The following is a 24,799-nucleotide window of genomic DNA, read 5'->3' as shown; positions in this document are numbered from 1 at the left end:
TTGTTTGTGTCTGGACCATTAAGAAGTTAAGAGCAGCCACACAGCTCTTCCTCCAGTGCACAGTCCCTTCAAACAGATGACTGAATCCAGAGACAGAACCCTCCATGTGCCATGCCCTGTAATCCTGGAACAAGTCCCAGATTCTTTATAGCCAAGATAAGAATACTGCTGCTGGTTTCAGAATGGTGGTTATAATAGAGAGTCTCTCAGAGACCAAACAAGATGCTACCTCTAAAAGATGTCAAGTCTTCTATCTAAACAACTGGGAAATATCCGAGATCTGGTGCCTGCTATTTACTAATTGAACAAATATTCTTAGGACTGATGACAAACTGGCTTCACTCCCACGGCTTAGCAGCTAAGTAAAAGAGCCTGCTATACCTAATGGGGCTATGGCTATAGTGGAGGGTTACTACAGGTTGTTAACAAATTACTCCCCAGATTTAGCAGCTTACAACAGTAAACTTTTTGTTGTTATTATTATTTTTTGAGACAAGAGTCTCTCTATGCATCCCCTGGCTATCCTGAAACTTGATCTGTAGACCAGGATGGCCTAAAACTAATTATAAAGATCTGCCTGTCTCTGCCTCTTGAGTACTGTGATTAAAGGTGTGTGCCACCACACCTTTTTAAAATTTTAAATTACATTTATTTACTTATGTATGTATGTATTTATTTGTGTGTGTGTGTGCTGTCTTTCTTTCTGTCTGTCTGTCTCTGTCTCTCTGCTTCCTTCCCTCCCTCTCCCCTTCTTCCCCCAACAATGAAATGAGAAATTTTTTCTTTGACATGTCTACATATCACTGCCATCCAGCACCACTATCAAAGGGGTAAAAGCAATGAGTCTGCCTGATCATGAATAGTATCTGTAACCCAAATCAAACCTTCTCACTTTGTAAGTTGATAGTCTTCATTATTTACTATAGTATCAGAAAGCTTACTGATACGCCAGGGTTGCACTTACCTAGAAGGCTAACTTTGAGAAGATCTGCTAAAACATTTCTCACATAGCTGCTAGTATGTCAGTTACTCACTAGCTCTTGGGGAAAGACAGCTCTTCTTTTGTGCATAGACCTTTCTAGTTAATATGACAGGTATATTTATTTTATTATTATTCGTATTTATATTATTTTATTATGTTATATTTATACAGTATATATTTTTATTTATATAGTTATATTGTTATTTTTATTTATTGTTTATTATATTATTATTCTATCTTTCTGTGTTTAAAATGTTTCATAATAAAAACAAACCACCTTACTAAGGGGGTAGGGGTATCAACTACACCTGACTTTAAGTTATAATGTTTAGCAGATTTTCTCTAATGTTTGAATGTATGTTAAAGCAGACTGTGGTGGATTGAATAGGAATAGCCCTCATAGGCTCATAGAGTTTAAGTGCTTGGTCACTAGAGAGTGGCACTATTAGGAGGTATGGCCTTGTTAGAGGAAGTGTGTCACTAGGGGTGGGCTTTGAGGTTTTAAATACTCAAGCCAGGCCCAGTGTCTCCCACCACCACCACCCCATCTCTCTTCCTGCCGCCTGCTGCCCCAGATGTAGAATTCTTGATGCCTGGTGGTCGCCATGCTTCCTGCCATGATGATAGTGGACTAAACTCTGAAACTGTAAACCAGCCCCAGTTAAATGTGTTCCTATATAAGAGTTGCTATGGTAACGGTACCTCGCCACAGAAAAAGAACACGGACTAAGACACAGACAGTGCTTTCACAACAATTATTTTTGGCACACACTGCAACTGAGATTAGTACTGTAATCCCAGCACTTAGGAGCCTGAAGGAGGACTTCAAGTTCAAGGCGCCCTTAACTACATTAGAAAAGTTTGTCTCAAAACAAGCAGACACAGATAATGCTAACTAGCACTCATGTAACAGGCAATTAACTCAATTATTGGGGGGCTTGTTTGGTACCTATATGCCCTGACAGTCCCATCAGAATAGTTCTCCAGTGACTTTGCCTAAAGAATACATTCGAGAAAGACAGAAACCAACATAAACAGTCAGATCTGCCTCAGCTCAAAACTCCATCTCCCAGCACCTGGCTAGTGGCCAGCACTGCAGGACTCAGAAAAGACAACTGTTCTCCCATCAGTGGAAACTAGTTTGCAATACTTTGTCCTAAAATCTTGTATACTAAAAAACCATTCCTTTCGATACTTAGTATCACAACTGTAGGGTCCGGAAGTTAGGAACAGAGCCAGGACCTTCATAGGTACTCAGGCTAACCACTAGATGATGTGGCCCTGCCTCATACTAGCAGGGTTCACTGGCCCCTTCACTACTTGGTGCCCACGACTTACAAGGCCTTCTAGTAGGTACCAGGAACACAGGAAAGCTGGTCAACAAATGTGTTCAACATGACAATGTCCATGGGACACTTGTTAAGCTTCTAATTCTATATTTAAATCTGAACTACAAACACCTAAAGTATGCCAATACAGTTTTTTGTTCTGTTTTTGCAGGGCACTGTATAGGCCTGGATGGCCTGGAGCTCCCTAGGTAGATCAGGCTGGCCTCAAATTCACTCAAATGCCAGTGTCTGTAACCAGAGTTCTGGCTGCAGTCCGGATTTTGGCCTTGGCATTTCTATGAAGCATCGAAAGCATCAATTTTGAAATTCAAAACTGTTCTCCATCACCTCTGATTGGCCAATAAAGAACGGAACAGCCTATAGCTGGGGAGGATAGTTAAGGTGGAATTTCCAATCCCTGTGAAGATGTCCCCAGGTATAGAATGGAGAGAGGAGAAGGTCTCCATGGGGAAGGAAGGTCACCATGAGGACACAGATGAATGAGGAGCAGCCAGAGTGAGACTAAGATGGCAGGTAACAGGACACGTGGCTGCAAAGTAGGCAAGGCTAAATAGCTGAGTATCTGCCCAGTTATAATGCTTGAAGCTCATTGATACATACAATAAATCTCCACATCATTATATGGAAGCTAAAGCAGGCATAGAAAAGCCTTAATTTTTATATAAATCACTTGCCCTTTAATCATTAAGGACGGATCTCCAGTATGGGCCTTTGAAGAGCTAAGCTCTCACCAGAGTTCGATTAAGGAAGAAAAAAGTAGGACTCACAAATCTAATCAATGTTTTTCTTACATGCAACTTCAACAACCCAACAGTGCAAACACACAAGTGAGTGTACTCAAGCAGAAGGTACTAAATGGCCCTCACCCACTTCTAGGACCCTCTGAACCTCACGTGCTGCTGCAGCTGAATGAGATGTCGGGAAAAGCCAGAGGAAATTATCCATATCAACCTGACTAAAAGAGACCATCGGCAGATAAAAGGAGAAATACTAAAGGGATGTGTTGGAACCTCAGTGTACTGTTTCATAAAGCAGGTTCCAAACATTCTCCAGCAGGATTCCTCTTTAGAATTGCCTGGGGAGATGGGTGCAGCCGGATAGGTTTAAGGCTAGAATATCTGCAAGGTACTACTATAAATAATATCTAACATGTAGCCACTGTTGGGGTAATCCTTCTGTGGACTGTGTGGCGGTGTCTCTGTATATCCAACTGTTCATTCTGTACCAGCAGAGAGTTGAGTACCGTCGGTTATTCTTATGGATCAGCACCTACATCATATTTGTAAACAGTCTTCTTCCCCTCGCATTTTGATTGGCTTAATAAAGATCCGATGGCCAATGGCTAGGCAGGGGAGAGAAGGCAGGACATCCAGGCTGAGAGAAGTTCTGGGGAGAAGAATCAGGCTAAGAGACATGGAGAGGAACAGGCACACTGACTGAGTGAGAGAGAGGTAATGGGCCACGTGGTGGGTGGTGGGTTAGAATAGTCAGATTAATCAAGTTAGATGAGGTAGCTGGGAGGCAGCTCAAGCTAAGGCCTAAGCTATAATAATTTTTTAAAAAGTAAGTTTCCATGCCTTTATTCAATTGCTGGAGGTCCCAAAAGTCCCGCTATAACCCATACACAAAAACAAAAGAACAAAACAGTGCACAGTTAGGGGCCAGTGGGAAGGCTCAGCTGTTTAAGGCACTTGTTATCACATCAGATGACCTGGGCTCCATCTCTAAAATCCACACAGTGGAGAGAACCAAGTATCACAAGCTAAGCTGTCCTCTGACTTCTGCATATGTACGCTGTTGTGCACACATGCACACAGCAGATAAAATAAATAAATATAATTTAAATTTTTTTCTAAGTGGACATAGTATCAAACTGCCCTCTAAATTCATATGTATCTACTCATATATTAGTGCAGTTCTCAGATCTCACCAGAGAAACGTCTTTATGCAGTGGATGGTGGTTATTGCAGAAGGTCACAACTAGCTAATGTACTAAATAAGTGACTAGGTAGTGCTCAGCCACAAATGTGAAATCTATACCATACACCTTCCGAGACATCATGGAAGAGGGGGTGGAGAGACATGTAAGAGCCAGAGGTCAGGAAGGGCTGGAGCAAAACAGTGTCTTCCAGACATGGAAGGACTGCCACACTCATGAACTCACAGCACCTGTGGGTTCCTACACAAGAGCAAGCCTGGCAGCATCCTAGCATGCATGGGGTAGGTTTCTACACAGAAGCAAGCCTGGCAGCACCCTAGCATGCAGGGGAAAGGAGTGCTTGAGCCTCCGCCAGTAACTGAGGAGCTACAGACAGTTTGTCTTTTGTGGGAGAAGATTCTGTTTTCTTTAGGTGGTAGGTCAACCACACTCCAGTAGATAGCCCCACACCAAGAAGTATATGTACAACACAATTTGGAATCAACAGGTCATTACTTCTTAAGGCAAAGAATTATTACAAATATTTATTAACTTTTAAATCTACAGCTAAGAGTAACATCTTTTTTTTTTTTTTTTTTTTTTAACACAGAAGCAAAGAAAAGCCAGATTAACTATCATGTTAACAAACACAACTGAGGTAGGCCACTTTCTCAACGGCACTGAAGTCAGCCTGGTTTCTTCTCATTTGATCTCCTACCTAGCAAAAGATTACAGTGTTCTCTCTTATCGAGGCACAAAGGCACAGAATCCTCATGTGCCCCTGCATTTGTCCCCTGCCAGTCTTCTTTCAATACATAAGTCTTCACTCCTAACCCATATCAGATTTCAGACCTGTTTAAACCATCCACGAATCAGCAAATAAACAAATCACATAGATTGGTCAACAGGGATGCAGAGTTTACATAGATGACAGAAAGCAACACTTTCAGTTTTTAAAAAAATATCTCTTTACCTATATCACGGGAAATGCTGACGTACCCAGCTGGCATGGGGCTGTGCAGCTGGCTGTCTACCAGGCTACACATCTCCCCGGTGATTTGAAAGAGCAATCAGGCTACAGGTCACTTTTCTAAACAGGCCCCCACAGTGTGGACAGCACTCAAAGCCTGCTTTATGAAGCACTGCTTTGAGGTTCCAGAACATTCCTTTTAATAGCTATTATTTCCTTCTTTCCTATGTGGATCTTCTCTTCTTGGCTAGATTGACAAGCACAATCATGTCTATGTCTTTATTCTTCCCAGCTGGCCTGAGTTCCCAGCATACACTGGGTGTGCTGAAAGGTATATAGATGTGAACTACTGCTTTCATCTTTTCTCACGGGGAACAATGTGTTCCAAGCAGTGCCCAGGCAAGGCCTAAAGACCTAATGTGAAGGTGGCCCAGGCATTTCTTTCTATGAGGAACTGTTTGTTTGACATGCAGAATAGAGGGCTGAAGAGATGGCTCAGCATTTAAGAACACTTACTGCTTTGGAAAGAACTAGGGTTTAGTTCCCAGCATGCATACCATGCAGTTCCAGGGGACCTGACACCTTCCTCTGGCCTCTGAGGCACCTGCATACACATGGCACATATAGCTCAAGCAGGGATATACACATACACATAAAATAAAAAATAAATATATTTTTAACAATGTAGTAGTAAAGGCAATTGTAAAATATACTATGTCAAAAATCTAGGAGAGTGGGGTCTGACTTTCACACGAACTCTGGTGCCCCATATTTGACACCATCCCCTGGATAAGGAGGCCTGGTGGCACTCAGAGGAAGGATAGCAGGTTACCAAGAAGAGACTTGATACCCTATGAGCATATACAGGGGGAGGAGGTCCCCCTCAGTCACAGTCATAGGGGAGGGGAGTAAGGGGAAAATAGGAGGGAGGGAGGAATGGGGGATACAAGGGATGGGATAACAATTGAGATGTAATATGAATAAATTAATAAAATATATTTTTAAAAAGAACACAAAAAACTAAATAGAAAAAAATCTAGGGGCTGGAAAGATGGCTCAGAGGTTAAGGGCACTGTCTGTTCTTCCAAAGGTCCCGAGTTCAATCCCCAGCAACGACATGGTGGCTCACAAACATCTATAATGAGATCTGATGCCCTCTTCTGGAGTGCAGGCACACATATGGGCAGAATACTGTACAGATAATAAATAAATCATCCTTTAAAAAAAAACAAAAATCTATACATGGATCACAATGTTACATTAAGTGGCTATAGCAGTGCATGCTATACTCTTAGCTACTGAGGAAGCACAGGTAGGAGGGACATGAGTTCAAGAACATCTGAGGCAATTTAGTAAGACCCCCATTTCAAAAGAAAATCACATCCTACCGCATAAGTTTGCATAACTAGTATATGTTGACCAAATTTTTTATATAAAAGATGAAAACATTCAATTGTCCAAACGCCTTTGAGGAAAAAAAGCTAAAAGAAGATTCGGAGGCCAGGGAGTGAAAATGCTTGTCATGGAAACCTGACAACCTGCATTGCACCCTAGGAGAATCAGCTGAAAGCCTGGGACCAGCCAGCCTGAAGCTGACTGCAAAGCAGAGGCAGAAACAAGAGTGACCTGCCTCAGCCAGGTGGAAGGTGAGAGCCAACTCCCCAAAAGCTGCCCTCTGACATCCGTGGGAAAGGACTCTCCTCTTCTTCCTTCGAGAATAAACATAAAACCATAGAGCCGTCAGGAGGACCAGAAAGACCATCTAGAAACATCTCAGCACCTATAGCGAGATCCTTCCTCAGCTGCCAAGATGCTGTCCAGCAGGGGCTTTACTCAGTGGGCCATCTCATCTCTCTGCCCACCTGGAAAAAGATGTTAGTGTTTCTTTAATGCTGCAGAGAGGTTGAAATAACTCCACCATGACCTGAGGATCTAGAAGAAATGGCCAACATTATGACGTCTGCTTTTCAAAACATTCACATGCAGTCTTGTTCTGAGACTGGGAAGGTCTGAGAGCCACAAGGTAAGGTGGCTAGCCCACAGGCCTAAAGGTTTTCTGTTTCTCATCACAAAAGTTTTCCATGTTGTTCTTTGAGAAAGTCTTAATCCTCTATCTATTACTGAACTCTGACTGGGCATGGTGGCGCACGCCTTTAATCCCAGCACTTAGGAGGCAGAGGCAGGTGGATTGCTGTGAGTTTAGTACAGCCTGGTCTACAAAGTGAGTCTAGGATAGCCAAGGCTACACAGGAAAACTCTGTCTCAAAAAAACCAAAAAAAAAAAAAAAAAGAAAGAAAGAAAGAAAGAAAAATCTCATCTTGACTCTGAACTGAGTGACCAACCCAGTATCCTTTTTACTTGAAAAACAAAATTAATTATTCCTTTTACCCAGCAATACCACATAACCATTTTGTAAAACTGAGCCACATTGGAACTACACATCCTTAGGAAGGGGACACAAAGCTGCCTCTGACAGGGCACACTACTTTGCACCATTTACTCTTCATTAAATAATCAAGATCATAGACGCTTATTAAAATAGCCAATAGATGTGGTTCCTACAAATGTGCCAACCTGATATCAATACGGACGGAAGACGAAGAAACCCTGAGCTATTTTCAGACTCAAAAGAAATACTTCACACTAGAAATGCACAGTAAATTTTTTATTAAGCAAGTGATGCTTTCCGGAAATCAGCTTTTCTCATTTCCATTTAAAAGTCAAATTTATCATTTGGCTCTTAGTTGTGCAGGCTCTTAAAAGCATGCCTCCCAATGAAGGCTGCAACCTTAGTTTACAAACACATCTATACTTATTTTGTTTTGTTTTGCTTGTAGTCCTTGGGAGTGGAGCCCAGAGTCTTAAGATTTATTTATTTATTATGTATATCAGAAGAGGGCACCAGATTTCATTATAGATGGTTGTGAGCCACCGTGTGGTTGCTGGGAATTGAACTCGGTACCTTTGGAAGAGCAAGCTGTGCTCTTAACCTCTGAGCTATCTCTCCAGCCCTTGGGGTCTTACACTGTGCTTACAAGTGTGCTCTACTTCCCAGACAACCATAATCGTTTTACAAGTCCACTTCTAGGCACGAGCAAATCAAACATTACTTTAGAGATCACTTCTCAATTCAACAGCCCAGGCTCTGTCTACTTCAGGAAATGTTCTAAAGATGCTGCCCTGAAATAATAAAAATTCACTTACACTATAGTTCATGAGGAAATCTGGGGTTACTGTTGGGTAGTAGGAAGCTAGTAAAGTCCTGAGTGAATGTGTGCGGTTAACATGGACACAGTCATGTCAAGAAACCCAGTTCTCAGCCCCACTGGAGTGGCCAACCCTTCACTTCTGGTCCATGTGTGGATGTTGATAGTGTGTGCAGAAAATGTCTACCATAGCTTCATCCCCTCACACCATATTTATGGCCTGAGGGGGCTTTCCCACAGAGACTGCTCCTACAATGATTACCTAAACCTGAGTCCTTGACTCAGCTATATGCCATAGCCCAGCCTCCTTATTCAACTCTACATAATAAGCACACTGTGGTTCCAGGCACTGCAGCATCTCCATCAGAGCCTGCACCACCCAACCCCAGCTTGCCTGTGTGTGTGTCTGACCTCTCTTTATTCCCTCATCAACCCAATCCCGGTCTTGAAACCCAAGCCATGCAAGGCCTCAGCAGTTAGAACACAATGTCTTAAGCCTACTATTCTGGCTGTGTTCCCTATGTCACTCAGACCAACTGTGTGACTCTACCCCTGTATGCTTTGGTTTCCTCATTTATCACATGCATAGTGAGTGTTATTTGAATTCGTCCTAGATTCCATGGTCTCTGTTTATTTAATTGCATACCTAATGGTCACGTCTGGGAATTGCTTTGCTAATACTAGACACAGTGATACAAATCTTATTCTTATGCTGTCTTATTTTCTGTTTGCTTTTGGAATGTATCTGTAGGCTCAGAATTAACAGAACAAAAATACAAGACAAGCAACAGGCAAAGTGGAGTTTGTCTGATAAGCTTTCCCAGCATCAAGTATGATATAGGGATATAGTCACATGGCACAGAATGCTTAATAATGGAAAAAAAGTAGAAGAAAAGAAAAACAATGTATGTACATATAGACATGATTCAAACTTATGCATAAAAGTATCAAAAGGTTAGGCATTAAATAGTACTTTGGTTAGCAATAGGTTGTAAAATTATTTTGACTTATTTTCTTTCTCTGTGCTTTTCTGAAGCTTCAGAAAGTTATATAGTTAATAAACTTAAAAGTCAGCAAAAAGTTTTTTTGTTCCAAACACATTTTTCCTAGAAAACAGTATTTCTAATGAAGTTATGTTAAGTGAAAATTCTGTGATTAAGTGAGATAAAGATTACTTCAACATGAGCATTGTAAGACCCCACAACAGTGAGTCTGTTGCTACTAGGAGACAGTAAACAGTTGCTCTTCTGTGGACTTCCTAGCCAAAGAGGATTCATATATGTCCTGGGATAGACAGAAGGGGCCAAGAGAATCCATCATTGGTACTCAGAACAGCACCCAAGTTAAATTTACAAATATTAAGTGGGACTTCCCACTCAGACCACAGTCGACCACTGAGTTGTGAAATTGCAGCAAATGAGCCATGAGTGAGTGTAAGCAAGGCCCCCATCCTACCCATCAGTGATGCATTTCCCTCCTGTCTCCCCAAATTTGGAAACAAACCTCTAGTCTAGTCATTGGGTACTTAGAGAAAGTGTCAGTTTTCATTATTGTCATCACTCTGCACCCTAAACTTCTCTCAACAAGAAACACACTAGTGAAGTGATGTTCTCCAATGCTCTGGTCAAGAAATCAATGTTGTTCAACTGTTTTGAAAAAGAGGTTTTCCTGGCATAATTCTTTGTCATAATAACTCTGGAAATCAAGTCCATGTTTGCTGAGGCTTCCAACAGCATAAACCAGAGAGGAAGAGGAATAAGTCAGAAACAGAAACCAGCTACTGTTAAGCAAAAGGGACCCAACTAAAGACTCCCAGAGCAAGGCACCAAATGGGTCTAGCAAGTATGTGGAATGTGGAACAACAAAGAGTGGTCAATGCAGATCATTCTGCAAAGGAGGTTATGTCCATACAGTCTCGACTTCCACAGCACTGGGTAGGCTTCAACAAAGCAAATCCCACACCCACTTCCTCATGGAGGCAAGGAAGCTAACATGCTCTAGGGTGGGGATCGTGACAGGTCTGGAAATCATCACCACCAAGGGAGGACTGGTGAACAAAACCAAGTTCTGAAAATAAAATCAGAAGTCCCACTGAGGACTTGGTCCCGTTAATGGCCCTCTATTAAAAGACACTGGTTCAAATCTACACCATTGCTTTGGCCAGTCCCTTTGTAAACTGTCATAGTCAAGGTCAAGATCGCCCAGGACAGAACTACAGCAGCTGCAACTATCTCCCGCCGGCTGGTGAATGGAATACTTCCCATCACTAGTTCGTGGGCATTTAAGGTTCTGTACCTCTCTATGGAGCTCTCCCGACACAATTTAGCCCATGATGTGCAATAAATGCAAAATCTGTGATAAAACATGTTAGGAAGAAGAAAACTAAGGATACACATCAAAATGGACAGCATAAGATGACAAGTGTACACACACACATACACACACACACACACACACACACACACACACACACACACACACACCAGGTTAGAAGCTGGATTATCACCAAGTCTAAGCAACCACCTAACCTGTTTATTAAAATAGGAGGTTCCTTGCTCAAAATCAGCCTATCCTCACAACAAAGCCAGCATCCCCCACAGCCAGCTCCCGGTGCTAAAGCATGCTTTACATGTTCTCACATGGGGCCTCAATGTCTACACGAAAAACTAATACCAGAGATGGCGCCAGGAAATTAGGGGACACAGTTAAATGGTGTAGATGCAACCTACATGTGGGAGCAAAAAAAAAAAAATTTCCCACCCAAGTTAAGTTCATAACCCTGCATCACTCTGCTAGTCATGCAACAGCAAGCACAGAAAGTATAGAAGGTGTGATACATTACCCAAAAGCCCCGCTAAAGACCGCATGTCCTTCTCCATCAGCAGGTAAATCTCTTCCTCCGAGAAGCGGCCAATGCCGTGGCCGTGCATCTCCCGCTTCACAATTCCTTTTGTCATGTGGCACACGACCCACCTGAGCAGGTTACTGAAGGGACCACCACCACTAAGAGACAGCATCTTCCGGGTCTCATTGAGATTGTCCACCCACTGGCAATAAGCTAGTGTCCTGGAAGTGTGTGGAAACAAGTTACTACTGTGCATCAGAGATGTGCAGCTCCACAGTCGCTTTCAAAAAGCACTGTTCAGAATTTAGTACTTTTTGGAGGAACCAGACCATCGAAGCGTTTAACATGAGTGGCAGGTATTATCACAACAGCTCTCGTCAATGTCGAGGCTTAGAAGCTTTGAGAGAAATGACTGTGTCCTGTGTTCCTGTTCAACCAAATCTTCCCAGTCTCCTGTCCTCACACTCCTCTGTTTTTTCTCTCTTGTTGTCTCACAATAGTGGTAGCCTTTCACCAGGGCTGGCAAGTGCTATGGGGTGCACATCAGTGTCTGCAGCAAATGTGAAGAAAGCGTCATTCCCTCCACAGCCGGGTGCTCTGTGCTACCCACATCCTGTGTTTCTGCTTTCTAGGCTACATGAACTTTACACTTTTTGCCCTTTGGACAGAGGTTAAGAGGAAGGCACAGCTGCCTGCATGTCTAAAATGATATGCTGTGAATATGTAAAAATATTTTTGCACTCGAGAAAATCAACTCTCTCCCTTGGGCTGTTTGCAAGGATTTTAAGTATTCACCCAAGGAACAATGGAGTCACTTTCCCACTGGGTGGCGCTTGTGGCAAACTCACCCATCCAGTGTTCCCACAAAACCCATGCAGACAGTCAAGCATCCTATTGGCTGCAGTGCCTATATTTTTCCTTACTTGGCTTGAGAAACCTCTGCAATCTCAAAAGCATCTTTACAGCTAACGATGTTATTAGGCATAAAGTAAATAGCTTCTCCACCGAGAAAAACGTAGCTGAGAGATGTAAATGTAACACATGAAATATTTACATTTTTCTTCGTAATGAAAAAAAATGCATTAATTGTTATCCCTACCCCTGAGGTGGGCTGATTCATAGTAATAGCCTCTTTAAAATCAGAAAGGTAAAGAACATTATTAGAAAAAACACAAAGGATGAGAGTAAATTGTAGGTACAAAGAAATGTTGTTTTATACATTAAGAAGAATGCAGGAGCTAGGGTGCATTTCAGTGGTATAGGATTTGCTAGCACATTCCAGGCCCTGACATTCATCTCTAGCTCCACAAAAAAATAAAATAAAACGCCCTGAAATTTTTAGCATTTTATGTAATTATTTTCTATTGAGGTCCTCTCCACTAAGAAAGAAAGAAAGAAAGAAAGAAAGAAAGAAAGAAATCCATTTACCTAAAATTTTTAATTATTCTTGGATTTTTCCTAACAAGCCCTTATTTTAATTTGCTCTCCACACTACAAGCATATTTAAATCTTCCCTACTATGTTTTAAAAGGAACACCTACAATTCTTGTAGAAAGCGCCCTCTCTTCTCCCTCCCTCCCTCCCTCCTCTCTCTCTCTCTCTCTCTCTCTCTCTCTCTCTCTGTGTGTGTGTGTGTGTGTGTGTGTGTGTGTGTGTTTCATAAGTCTCTCAAAGTACTGCAAAGTAAAGAAATGTATTTTGCTAAAAAAAGGAAAAGGCACATCACAGCAATATTTGACTGTGCACTGACAGTGGATGTCACAGGTCTTTTGATGTAAACTATCCCACATCCATTCCACTACATTCTATGTAAATGTGACACTACGTACCCTTCTTAAGCCTGCCTTTTCATACCTGCAATAACCTAGGGGTGGTTTTCACATTCCATTAGAACAATGAGCACTGTGGTTCCAATCACACATTACTGAAATTCACAACAAAGGGGTCCACAACCTTTGATCATCTGGAAAGCCAACAATCTTGGGGGGGGAGGGGAAGTAATCCCAGACTGAACATAAACAAGCAAGGCCAGCACAGCGGAGGACCTGAAGGATGAAGATGAGGAAGGCGGGACTTTAAGCTGGAAAGTTCACAGAAAAGAAGCCAGTGTCAGCCAGTGAGATCCCGGGCATAACTGCAGGATGAACAGGAAGGAGCTCAAGGGGCACCTGTCTGAAGACGCTGGGTGCCAGGACCTGCAGGAAGTCTAGGAGTATTGCCTGGACCTAGGACACATGTGAAGAAACTCCTACGACCTGAGGTGGAGGGGCACCAAGGAGCAGATCTCAGCAGGCCTGAGGCCAGGCTGACTCATTTTCAGGCTGAAGGAAAAGGTCAAGCACTGGAAAGGTTCAACCAGACAAGAAACATAAGCAGAGGGGTGGCAGCTGGCTAGAAGACAAGGTGAATGAGACAAACAAGACATGATGTGTTGACTAGACCAGGACAGAGAGGTGTCACCTAGTACAAGGGGAAATACTGAGGCAGCGGATATCAGGAAGAACTGCTATTTCCTCCCAGGCTAGCCATCTGAGTGGATTTCACTAATCGGTGCCGGAGCACCGATTTGAGCGGATTGGGGAAGGAAGGATGGATTAATCAGTTGCATTTGAAGGTCCCAAAGACCTGCCAACTGAAGATGTTCAGAAAGTAGAAAGAACTCAGGAGACAAGTTTAGACTTTACAGGGAGAACTGGCAGATTTTAAAGCAGTGAGGAGAAATGAGACTATTTGAGGAAGTTTCTAGAATGAGGACAATGTTAGGATAAACCATAGCTCAAAGGCAAATTAGAAGATAAGCAAGTGAGGCTGGAAGGGGGGATGGAGGGGAAGAGAGACATCTCATTATCTTCAATGCAGGGAAAGTGAGTGTTACAAAGGATGGAGGGCTACAGAGAGGTTAAGCTTCCTGCCTCATGATGGCTTCTGTTTCCTCCCCAGGGCAGGAAATATGCATGTGGAGATGTGCAGGAAGTGAGGAAATAACACTGGGTACAGAGCAGTAGGCTGTAGGAGAGGCAGCTGCCTGGGCCACACAGCTCAGCAGCAGTGGCAGAAAGTCAAATGCTCTCACCCTGCAGCAGCAGCCTGAGCACAGGGCACAGAAGAAAACTGTGTTCATTCAGAACTCGGAGGCTGTAAGTAGCCTTGTAAATGGGTCTCCCTCTCTTCCCCTTCCTGTTCTCTCCCCCACCTCTCCATGTGTGTGTGTGGGGGGGGGTGGGGGTAGGTGGAGGTAGGTGTATGCCTGTGTGTGCCCATGCATGTGTTCAACATATATATGTGTATATATATACACACACACAAGTGCATGTATTATGAGGGCACATGGGCATATGTGTACATATGAGTGTGGAAACTAGAGGTTCTGCCCATAGTTTTTTGTTTTTGTTTTTGTTTTTGTTTTTAACACAAGATCTCTGTGGACCTGGAACTTGCCAAGTGTGTCTAGGCTGACTGGCCAGTGAACCCCAGAGCCATGCCTGCCCCTGCCTTCCCAGCACTGGGATTACAAGCGTGCACCACCACACCTGGCTTTTTTTATTTTTTTGTTGGGGGCAGTATACCCCCACATGTGAACATGTGCCCTAAAAGACCAGAAGAGAGTAAGAACTCCGTGGAGCTGGAGTTACAGGCAGTGGTTAGTTTACCTGCCGTGGATGCTAGAAACAGAACTCGGCCCAGCATTCTTAACCACTAAACCATCTCTCCAGCCCCAAAAGTCAGCTTTCTGAAAATAAGGGGCTGACATGAAACTCAGCCCCTCACACCTGCCAGGCCTTGCCACACGTCAGTGACCACCCCACCCCTCCACGCCCCAGCCCCTGCCCTGCGCTTGAGTCCTCTGCTTCTCTGCTGTCCAATAGTCCAAAGTAGAGACCAGTGTTAAATAAGGGCCTCACGGCTATTTAGGGATCAAATCCAGCAAAGTGTTAAAAGAAAAAAAGCGTGTGGATCACATACTCTCAGCCATGGCAGGCAGCATACATCATATTTTGCATGTTTCTATGTCATTACAGCCAAGGATACACCTCTCAGTCAGGATTCCAGGAATGGTGAGAGATTACACCCCATCCAACAAATTCTAAAGAATGCTAACCCAAGCTAACAGCCAGCAACTTGCTAAATGCTCTCCAGCACCTCTTCACTGAACTTAGCTGCTCAGGAAGCTTCAGCATCTCATACTATTAGCCTCTTCTGGGGACTTGCCTTTAGCACACAGTGGCTGTTTTTCTTTCCACCTCTCCCATGTTTAAAAGACTTGTATCTTTTTATTTCTCTTCTATTCTCCTACCTACTTATTCTGCAGTCACGAAGTGATCTAATTCATACCCAGAAGTTCCAAGCAACTCTAATATCTACCCCTAACCCATGAGGCCCACATGGGAGAGCTTCCGGAAATGCAAATTACATTTGCAAAATCAGACTCATTTTTGCTTGCTTCACCTCACCCAGGCCAAAATCCCAGGAGCCATTCTTCAGTAATTCCAGGAGATTTTCTTCATGGCTCCTACCTAGGTGTGCTCACGAGCTATGTGTTTCCCGGGATGGCTACACATGCAGCGTAACACTCATATTTCATTGTCTAAAACCCCTGGTCTTTCACCATGGTCTGGCCCTTCCCAGGCTCCATCTCTCAGTATGGCTCCTATAAACCCTCATATTCGCTGTACAGAAGGGCATGAACCTCCCCTCCCCACTACAGACTGAACGTTCAAGTTCCCAAATGTCTTACATTGGAACCAGTATGTTGGTGTTAGGAAGCAGGGCTTTCTGTGTGCTTAACTCATGAGGAGAGAGCTTTCAAGACTGAGATTACTGTCCTGATAAAAATGACCCCACAGAGGAAGAGCCTGCAACACATTGGCACAGGAGACAACTTCCTGAAGAGAACACCAACAGCCCAGGCTTTAAGGTCAACAATTAATAAATGGGAGCTCATGAGGCTAAGAAGCTTCTGTAAACCAGGAGACACTGTCAACAGAACAAAGTGACAGCCTACAGACTGGGAAAAGATCTTCACCAACCTTACATCTGTCAAAGGTCTAATATCCAAAATATATAAAGAACTCAAGAAATTAAACACCACCAAACCAAATAACCCAATTGAGAAATGGGGTTCAGAACTAAACAGAGAATTCTCAACAGAGGAATATCAAAAGGCTGAGAAACACTTAAAAGAAATGCTCAACCTTTTTAGTCATCAGGGAAATGCAAATCAAAACAACTCTGAGATTCCATCTTATACACATCAGAATGGCTAAGATCAAAAATTCAATTGACACCACATGCTGGTGAGGATGTGGAGAGAGAGGAAGACTCCATCATTGCTGGTGGGAATGCAAACTAGTACAGCCACTTTGGAAATCTATCTGGCACTATCTCAGAAAACTGGGAATAAGGCTTCCTCAAGACCCAGCTATTCCACTCCTTGGAATATACCCAGAAGATGCTCCACCACACAACAAGAAAATTTGCTCAACCATGTTCATAGCAGCCTTATTCATAATAGCCAGAATCTGGAAACAGTCTAAGTGTCCCTCAGTAGAAGAATGGCTAAAGAAACTGTGGTACATTTACACTATGGAATACTACTCAGCTATTAAAAACAAGGAATTCCCGAAATTTGTGGACAAATGGATTGAACTAGAAATGATCATAATGAGTGAGTTAACCCAGAAGCAGAAAGACTCAAATGGTATATACTCATTTGTATCTGGACACTAGCCCAAGGGGCATGCCCCATGGAAGTCTTCACTTACCAGGAAAGTGGGACAGAGGGGAGGACATCCTATTGGCACTCTAGGTGAGAGAAACATGGGATAATGGCAAAATAGAAGGATCCAGAGGGTCCTAGGAACCTACAAGAAGAACATTATGATGGGCAGATCTGGGCCCAGGGATCCTGCTCAAACTATGGCACCAGCCAAGGACAATACGTGCAGTAAACTTCGAACCCCTACCCAGATCTAGCCAATAGACAGGACATTCTTCAGAGTTGAGTGGAGAGTGGGGTCTGACTTTCACATGAACTCTGGTGCCCCACTTTTGACCATATGCCCTGGATGGGGATGCCTGGTGGCACTCAGAGGAAGGACAGCCACTTGATACCCTATGAGTATATACAGGGGGAGGAGGTCCCCCTCAGTCACAGTCATAGGGGAGTGGAGTAAGGAGGAAATGGGAGGGAAGGAGGAATGGGAGGATACAAGGGAGGGGATAACAATTGAGATGTAATATGAATAAATTAATAAAATATATTTTTAAAAATGAAAAAAAATGACCCCACAGAATTTCCCTATCCTCTCTGTTATGTGACCTTAGAGTAAGAAGATGATTATCTGTGGATCAAAAAACAGGCCCTCATTAAACACTGAATCTGCCAAACCTTGGCCTTGGGCTCACTAGTTACCCTATCCAGTGAGATACATACTTCTTTTAAATGGCCCAGACTGCTGTTGAGCTATAGTAGCCTGAATGGACTAAGACACTCCCTGAAACATCCCCCTTCCTTGTCGCCAAACACTTACACACACTGCCATCTCTGCCTGAACACCCTAACCATCCCTGCCATCAGCTCCCTCACCTGCCACTCCAGTTGTCCCTTGGCTCTATCATGCTACCACTTCCTCTGGGATCGTTGCCTTCACTCGTCTCTCCAGTGGGTGCTTACTGCCTTCCCTCAGCTCCTCACACTCTTCCCCAACAATGACAAGCATTAAAGCTTAGGAAAGGCTTTCGCATAAAGGCTCTCTCCAGCCTGAAAGCCACTTAAGGGGGGTGGGGGCACGGTATCTGTACACTAGTTGTCATTCACTTCGTTTGCTAAAACGAATTACTGATTGAATGAAAAAACAGCTTTACACTGAGCCAATGCTTGGCTATGTGATAACATGTACTTAAAAAACAGAGAGAAGGACCCACGGAGGAAGATGGAGCAGCCATCACTCATCTCTTCAGAAGTTCACGGCCCCTTTATCTTCACTGGGAAGAAGCCCAGAGCACAAGGCATCATGAATTATTAAGTGGAGTCAGCAGGAACGGCCAATTAGGAAAGCAGAGTAGGGCAAGCAATTAAAGTGATTTATCATGTGAGAATCTATTTCAGAAGTTAAGGCACTCATTTTCCTTATCACAACTAATGTGCCTAATCGCTCCAACGAAAATAGGGTCAAAGATTTAAAACTTGCACAAACGCTTCTAAAGGAAGCCTAGAAAACAGGCAAAGGGCCAAGCATCGTTGCCCATGCCTGTAATCCCAGCCCCTGGGAAGCTGAGGCATAAGAATTGTCAGTTTACACAACTCACAAGATTACATAACACCATCCTGTCTCAGGTAGACCAAAATTCAGGAGGGAGGGAAGGAGGAAAGGAATAGGGCAAAGCCTGAAGGTCCCTGCTTGACCTTCTTTCTGTTTGATTTGGTTGGGGTTTTAGAACTGAATCAAACCCAATACCTTGTGCCTGCTAAGTGGGCGCCAAACCTCTGAGCTGTAACTCCCAGTCCCCTATTTTTCACCATAACATGAAGTCAGGCCCAAGGCATAAATGAATAATAATATACAGAAAGTTACAAATAGTTAAGTCTCAGAACATGGCCTTCCAAGTCATAAGAATGTCTTTCACCACTAGGCACGGTGGCACACCTTTTGATCGCAGCACTCAGAAGGCAGAGGTAGGTGGGTCTCTCTAAGTTCCCAGCTAACCAAGTTTACACAGTGAGACCCTATCTCAAAAAAAAAAAAAAAAAAAAAAAGCCTCTCTCTACATAGGGACATGCCCTTGCTGTCTTTTGCTTATATTCTGTTTTAAAGGGGTAAGAACCTATGGTGTAACTCTTCAGTTATCATCAAATTTCACCAACCTTCCAAACAGGAGCTCTCTCTACACATAAAACTGGATTTAAAAAGGGTGGGGAAGGGGAGTGGAATGAATCTGTGGCATCGAAATCATGTTCGACCTTTTGTGCATCTTCTTATAAGCCATCTAATAAAAGTTTCCCATCTGTCTGCAACACTTAAATTACATCCAAAGCCAAGTTCAGGCTGGAGACAGGCTTCAGTGCTGAAGTGCTTGTCAAGCATGCACAAGGTTCAAACTCCAGCACCAAGAAATGTTGAAGCTTAAAATTTATAAACTGTGAGCAACCTAGAAGCAGATTTGCATGGAAAATATTGAGTATTGCACTTACTCTACAGTGTTAGAAGACGCTTAAGGTTTTCACTGGTGACCATAAGAGGGCAGTATGTATCACTGAAGAAGTACCGGTGTTATAAAAATCAATTTCATTCTAGTAATTTGATTCCCTGTCTGAGAAATCCTCTTGTACCAGTGTCCAAGTATTGGCTCTAACTTAAGCACTCAGTACAAAACAAAGGAGATAAGAAGAAAACATTATTCATCTTCAATAATAGCTTTTATAATGCAAGTAGGATATAATTATATAGATTTCAAATGCAAGGAGAACCACTTTATAGCTGACTGTGCTTATCTGAATAGACCTTAAATCAGAGCTTCAAAATTACGGCATGTTACATAATAGTGCTAGCTTTCCATCACCTTTGTCTTGCAGAAAATTATACTTAACCATTTTTATAGTTTCAGGCCAAAATCAAATATACCTTTAAAAACAAAATACCTCAGGCTGGGCATGGTGGTACACACCTTTAATCCCAGCACTGGGGGGTGGGGGTGGGGTGCCAGGGTGGATTGCTGTGAATTCGAGGCCAGCCTGGTCTACAAAGTGAGTTCAAGACAGCCAAGGCTACACAGAGAGACCCTGACTCGAAGAAAACAAACAAACAAACACTTCAGATCATCAAATAACTGAAACACCGAGGGTTTATTGACTTTCCCCTTTCTATCTGTAAGTACAGTCACGATCTAGGAGCTCAGAGCTTGTTAGCATGTAAGAGAATCTCATGGAAAACTTCCATACATTGAGGTCAGCTCCCATGCTGGGGCCAGCTTCCGTTCTGCTCTCTGAGATGGGAAAAGCAGAAGGAGAGGAGAAGAGGCCAAGGAAAGAGAGCAGAGATCGCCCGCCCTAGGCATTGCCTTGTGAGACTGGGATTATAGAGCTCCGTGGTGGGTGTGGGGGAGTCTCTACAGAGAGGAGGCAGGAAGAGAAGCAGGACAGAGGCTTGTTTTCCTTTTGCTGCTAGACATGAAAGTGTACTGTATCTCAAAATGCCTCCGAGTTTTTTCTCGTAGAAGATGAGCTAGAGAAGCAATACTACCCTTTAAGGAGGCTATGTACCACCCAAGTAAAGTGAGCTCTTGGAAGTTTAGGGTCTTTCCGCCTGCCCCATCTCACTCCCATCCACAGCCTACCCGACCTCCCATATTAGCTAAGGGCTAGTGAAGAGAAGGACACAAAAGTGTTGTCTGTGAGCTTCTACCAGGGGGTGAAGTTATATAAAATGATACATGACGGAGGTCTCCAGAGCAAAAGCCCTTACCTGTGAGAATTGGGTATTTTATTAAATCCAAACATTTAAACCAGCGTGTGTGTGTGTGTGTGTGTGTGTGTGTGTGTGTGTGTGTATACATACCTATATGCTACTACAGAAATTTAAGAGTTACAGCTAAAATATCAATGAAAACATAAGTTCTGCCGCTTTCTAGAAAGCTGGTAGCTCTCCACACCAGTGTGACAGGCACCCCATCTCTCAATTGAGGCATAGTGCAACAGTATTGAAAGGTGGCTTGAGGGCCAGTAGCCCAAGGCATGCTCCTCATTTCCTTCTGCCACTGCAGAGCTGGGCCTGAAACCTGGCAAATGAACAAGACAGGATCATTTCCACAGCCTTTCCCAGAAGCCAAGTGAGTCAGACACTCACACACCACAGTGCCCACTATGACAAAGCGGAGACCTGGCATATCCATCAGCATTTCATGGAAATGACCCAGGCTCCTGTAAACACTGGATCTTCCCTCTCCCACAGCGCTCTGTCCACACTCCTCCACAAGGCACTTCCCTGGTCAGCCCTCCTCCATCTCTGGAGTGAGGTAGGGAGAGGATGACGAGTGCTAGTCAGCCCTGAGATAAACAGAGTAAAAAAAAAAAAAAAAAAAAAAAAATCGAACACAGGAATAGAAAATAGAAGGTAACAAAATCTTGGAGATAAGAACACCCAAAAAGATGGATGAAACAGAGAGCCAGTGAGGAAGAATCCCACAGTCAGTCCCACGAGGAGACGGCCTCTGTGGAAGGAAGTGATTAGTAAAAATCCCAGACCTACATCTGACCAAGAAATAGCAAAGCCAATAAAGTGGGACTAAGGATTTCTAATTAAGTATTTGAGGCAAAGTAAGTCTGCAAGTATTTGGAAGAAACTGTCTGTCATCTTTAGGCATATAGAGACGGAATGGGGGAGTTGGGGAGGGCAGAAGTGCCAGAAAATAGCTGAAGAGGAAAAAACCCACAAGACAAACCAGTTTGCAAAATAAGACTAGCCAGATGTGACTAACTCTAATTGTGCTGCATCAGCTTGGGACCACCAAAGCAAAACAGAACAACTGGTCAACCCAACTGTGTGATGCTTCAAACTTGGGGGATAGGAAAGAGAAATGCAGCCATGGGGGCAGAATGTTATCTAAGGAAAGGGGACATAATCTCCCGAATGTGACTTACTCCACTGAGGAATCTTATCTTTACTTAACCTGCCATGCCTTCCTCTGGTGTCTGATGCCGGTTTTTCAAGGCACGGTTTCTCTGTGTAACTCTGGTTATCCTGAAACTCACTCTGTAGATCAGACTGGCTCCAAACTCAGAGGTCCACCTGCCTCAGCCTCCTGAGTGCTGGGATTAAAGGAGAGCACCACCACTGCCCAGCGTCTGATGCACTTTCTTTCAGCAGTTTGTAGTGGTGAGCCCCACTAAAATCCAGCAAACTGTAGCACATAGGCTGTGAAGATTTTTCATATGTGCATGGTTGGGAGACGATCAAAGGAAGATTATGTTATCATAAATGAAATCCAAGTTTCGGCATGCATGATAGTTTTACTGAAGTGTAGTCTGCTTATAAACTGACAAGTCTGTTGGCATAGTTGAGTGGTTGTGGCTGTAACAGATGGACTCTAGAGAAATACCTGTGGAGTCCTGGTCTAGATACTTGGAGCAAAAGACAGAACATTGACCCTAAGTCAGAGGGTTTTTTGATAAAACCTTTAAGAAAGATAAAAATTAACAGAAAACTTTTGAGATGGTGAGTGGGTGTCAGAAAGGTGAAAGAGAACTTAGGCTGGCTGGGAGAACACAGGGAAAGACATACAGCAGGGACAGACACACAGCAGGGACTCACCAGTAGAAGTGCTCTTCCACCATCTTGGTCACAGCTCTGGAGACAGCTCTTTCATGAGGGCCAAGGTTTTTGTTTAAGTTCACTCCAAGTTTCTCTTCCAGAAAGTCAATTATGAATTCTGTGCCAGACACTTTTTCATTATTATATTCAATCCAAGGCATTTTCCCTTGAGCAGAGAGTTTTCCACCAAAATAGTTCTAGATGGAATATTTTCAAAGGGAGACAGAGAGAAGCAATGCGTATATAAATTTCACTGATTGGCAGAAACAAACATTTCAACCCACGAGGGCTCGGGTCCACATTATTTATTCAAAATGAACTCAGCACATTAACTCTTTAAGATCATGACTTTAGAAGTGGGGGGGGGAGCCTTTTAGTGAATATCAAAGTATTTTTTCCATAGGCCTATAGTGGATTCAAATCCTATCTGAACTAAGGGAGGAAGCTGAAGCAAGGAACAGCAGGGGAAAGGGGTGGGTTTGAAATAGACAAGTCTAGTTATAAAGTGTAAACTACCTTCAAAGAGCAAAAAAGTACAAACAAACCACAAAGAAGCTTGTACCAACTTAGTAACCAAAAAAACTCACTTGAAATCCAAATGTTGTATCTGAATAATGCTAATTGTCACTACCCTGCAAGCAAGAAGTCCCCTAAATTATTATACTGAGGTTTAAAAAAAAAATACACAATCTCTCCTAAAGGATAATCAGCAGGTTCCTGTGTTTCAGTCTAGACCTTTAATTTCTAGTCCTAAGAGTAATATTCAGAATCTTGCCAGACAAGCTGTATTTTGATCTATAAGCATGTTAGATGCTCAGAAGTTTTGGGGGTTTTGGGAGGGTTGTTTGTTTGTTTTGGGTTTTGTTTGTATTTGGGGTTTTTTGGTTTTTTTTAGACAGGGTTTCTCTGTGTTGCCTTGGCTGTCCTGGACTTGCCTTGTAGACCAGGCTGGTCTTGCACTCAAAGATCTGCCTACCTCTGCCTCCTTAAGTGTCGGGATTATGGGTGGGCACCACTATGCCAAGCATCTCAGATGATCTTGAACCAGCAAGAAGGTGGTTAAATTAAAGTGACATTTGTTTTCCAATGTGTAAAAAGTTAAGACCTGGGCCGCAAAAACAGGGCTTCTGAAGAATTCCTTGTCTTCAATCACTTTCTCAATAAATATAGTCATTTAAACCTCAAAGTTGATTGTTAGACTGTATCCACTGTCTTGTAGACTACACAGCCTAAATTAATGTGATTGTCACAAACTCTTCTTTATACTTTATAATGTAGACACTGTTGGATAAAGGCAAATGTTGGCACCGCTGAGAAAACTGGTACTCAAAAACATAGTGGGGATGAGAGCCAACCACTTAAAAACCTTCTGACAATGTCTTAAGTTAAACACAAACCTCCAGAATTCTCCTTTTATGTTGTTGTCTTCTTCTTCTTCTCCTTCTTCTTCTCCTTCTTCTTCTTCTTCTTCTTCTTCTTCTTCTTCTTCTTCTTCTTCTTCTTCTTCTTCTTCTTCTTCTCCTTCTCCTTCTCCTTCTTCTTCTTCTTCAAGACAGGGTCTCTCTCTGTGTAGTCTTGGCTGTCCTGAACTTGCTTTGTAGACCAGGCTGGCCTCGAACTCACAGAGATCCGCCTGCCTCTGCCTCTGCCTCTGCCTCTGCCTCCTTTCGTGCTGGGATTAAAGGCATGTGTACCATGCCCAGCAGAATTCTACCTTTGTTTAAAAAATGTATTTTATTGTTGTGCGTGTACATGTTTTTTGCCTGCAGTGTATATCTGAACCATATGCAAGCCTGGTACCAGTAGAAGCCAGAAGAGGTCATTAGGTACCCTGGAACTGAAATTACAGGCAATTGTGAACTGTCATGTGGGTTCTGGAAACTGAATCAGTATCCTCTGGAAGAATGGCTTCTCTTAACTAAAAAGCCATCTCTCCAGGCCCTACAACTTTCTTCTAATCAAGGCATTCCACCCCTATGTACTAACTCAAGAGTCAGAAAGCATACAGCCATGCAAAGACATGTAAACAGAAATCTGGGCTGGAGAGATGACTGTGGTTAAGAGCATGCAGTGTTCTTCCAGAGGACCTAACTGTGGCTCTCACTGACCATATCAGATGCCTCTGTGAAATACACAGAAATAGAAATAAAATAAATATTTAAAGGTTTATAAAAGTTTTTCCATTATCAGAAATGGAAAAAAATGTTATTCAGAGGTAAATT

The 24,799-nt window shown here is 43.0% G+C and overlaps 1 protein-coding gene across 1 annotated transcript in view; it reads right to left on the bottom strand.

The window, feature by feature from the left end:
* The window catches only part of Faxc (failed axon connections homolog, metaxin like GST domain containing), a 53,989-nt gene that overhangs the window by 19,353 nt on the left and 9,837 nt on the right, over nt 1-24,799 (bottom strand). The window contains exons 3-4 of the mRNA XM_051160726.1: nt 22,578-22,774; nt 11,269-11,492 (exon numbers count right to left, since the gene is read on the bottom strand). Coding sequence (XP_051016683.1) covers nt 11,269-11,492; nt 22,578-22,774 — 421 coding nt within the window. The remainder of the gene's footprint in view (nt 1-11,268; nt 11,493-22,577; nt 22,775-24,799) is intronic.

This window comes from Acomys russatus, chromosome 2, assembly GCF_903995435.1.
Source record: "Acomys russatus chromosome 2, mAcoRus1.1, whole genome shotgun sequence".
Classification (NCBI taxonomy): domain Eukaryota; kingdom Metazoa; phylum Chordata; class Mammalia; order Rodentia; family Muridae; genus Acomys; species Acomys russatus.
The sequence above is the reverse complement of the archived record's forward strand: the minus strand, read 5'-3'. Positions and strand labels throughout refer to the sequence as shown.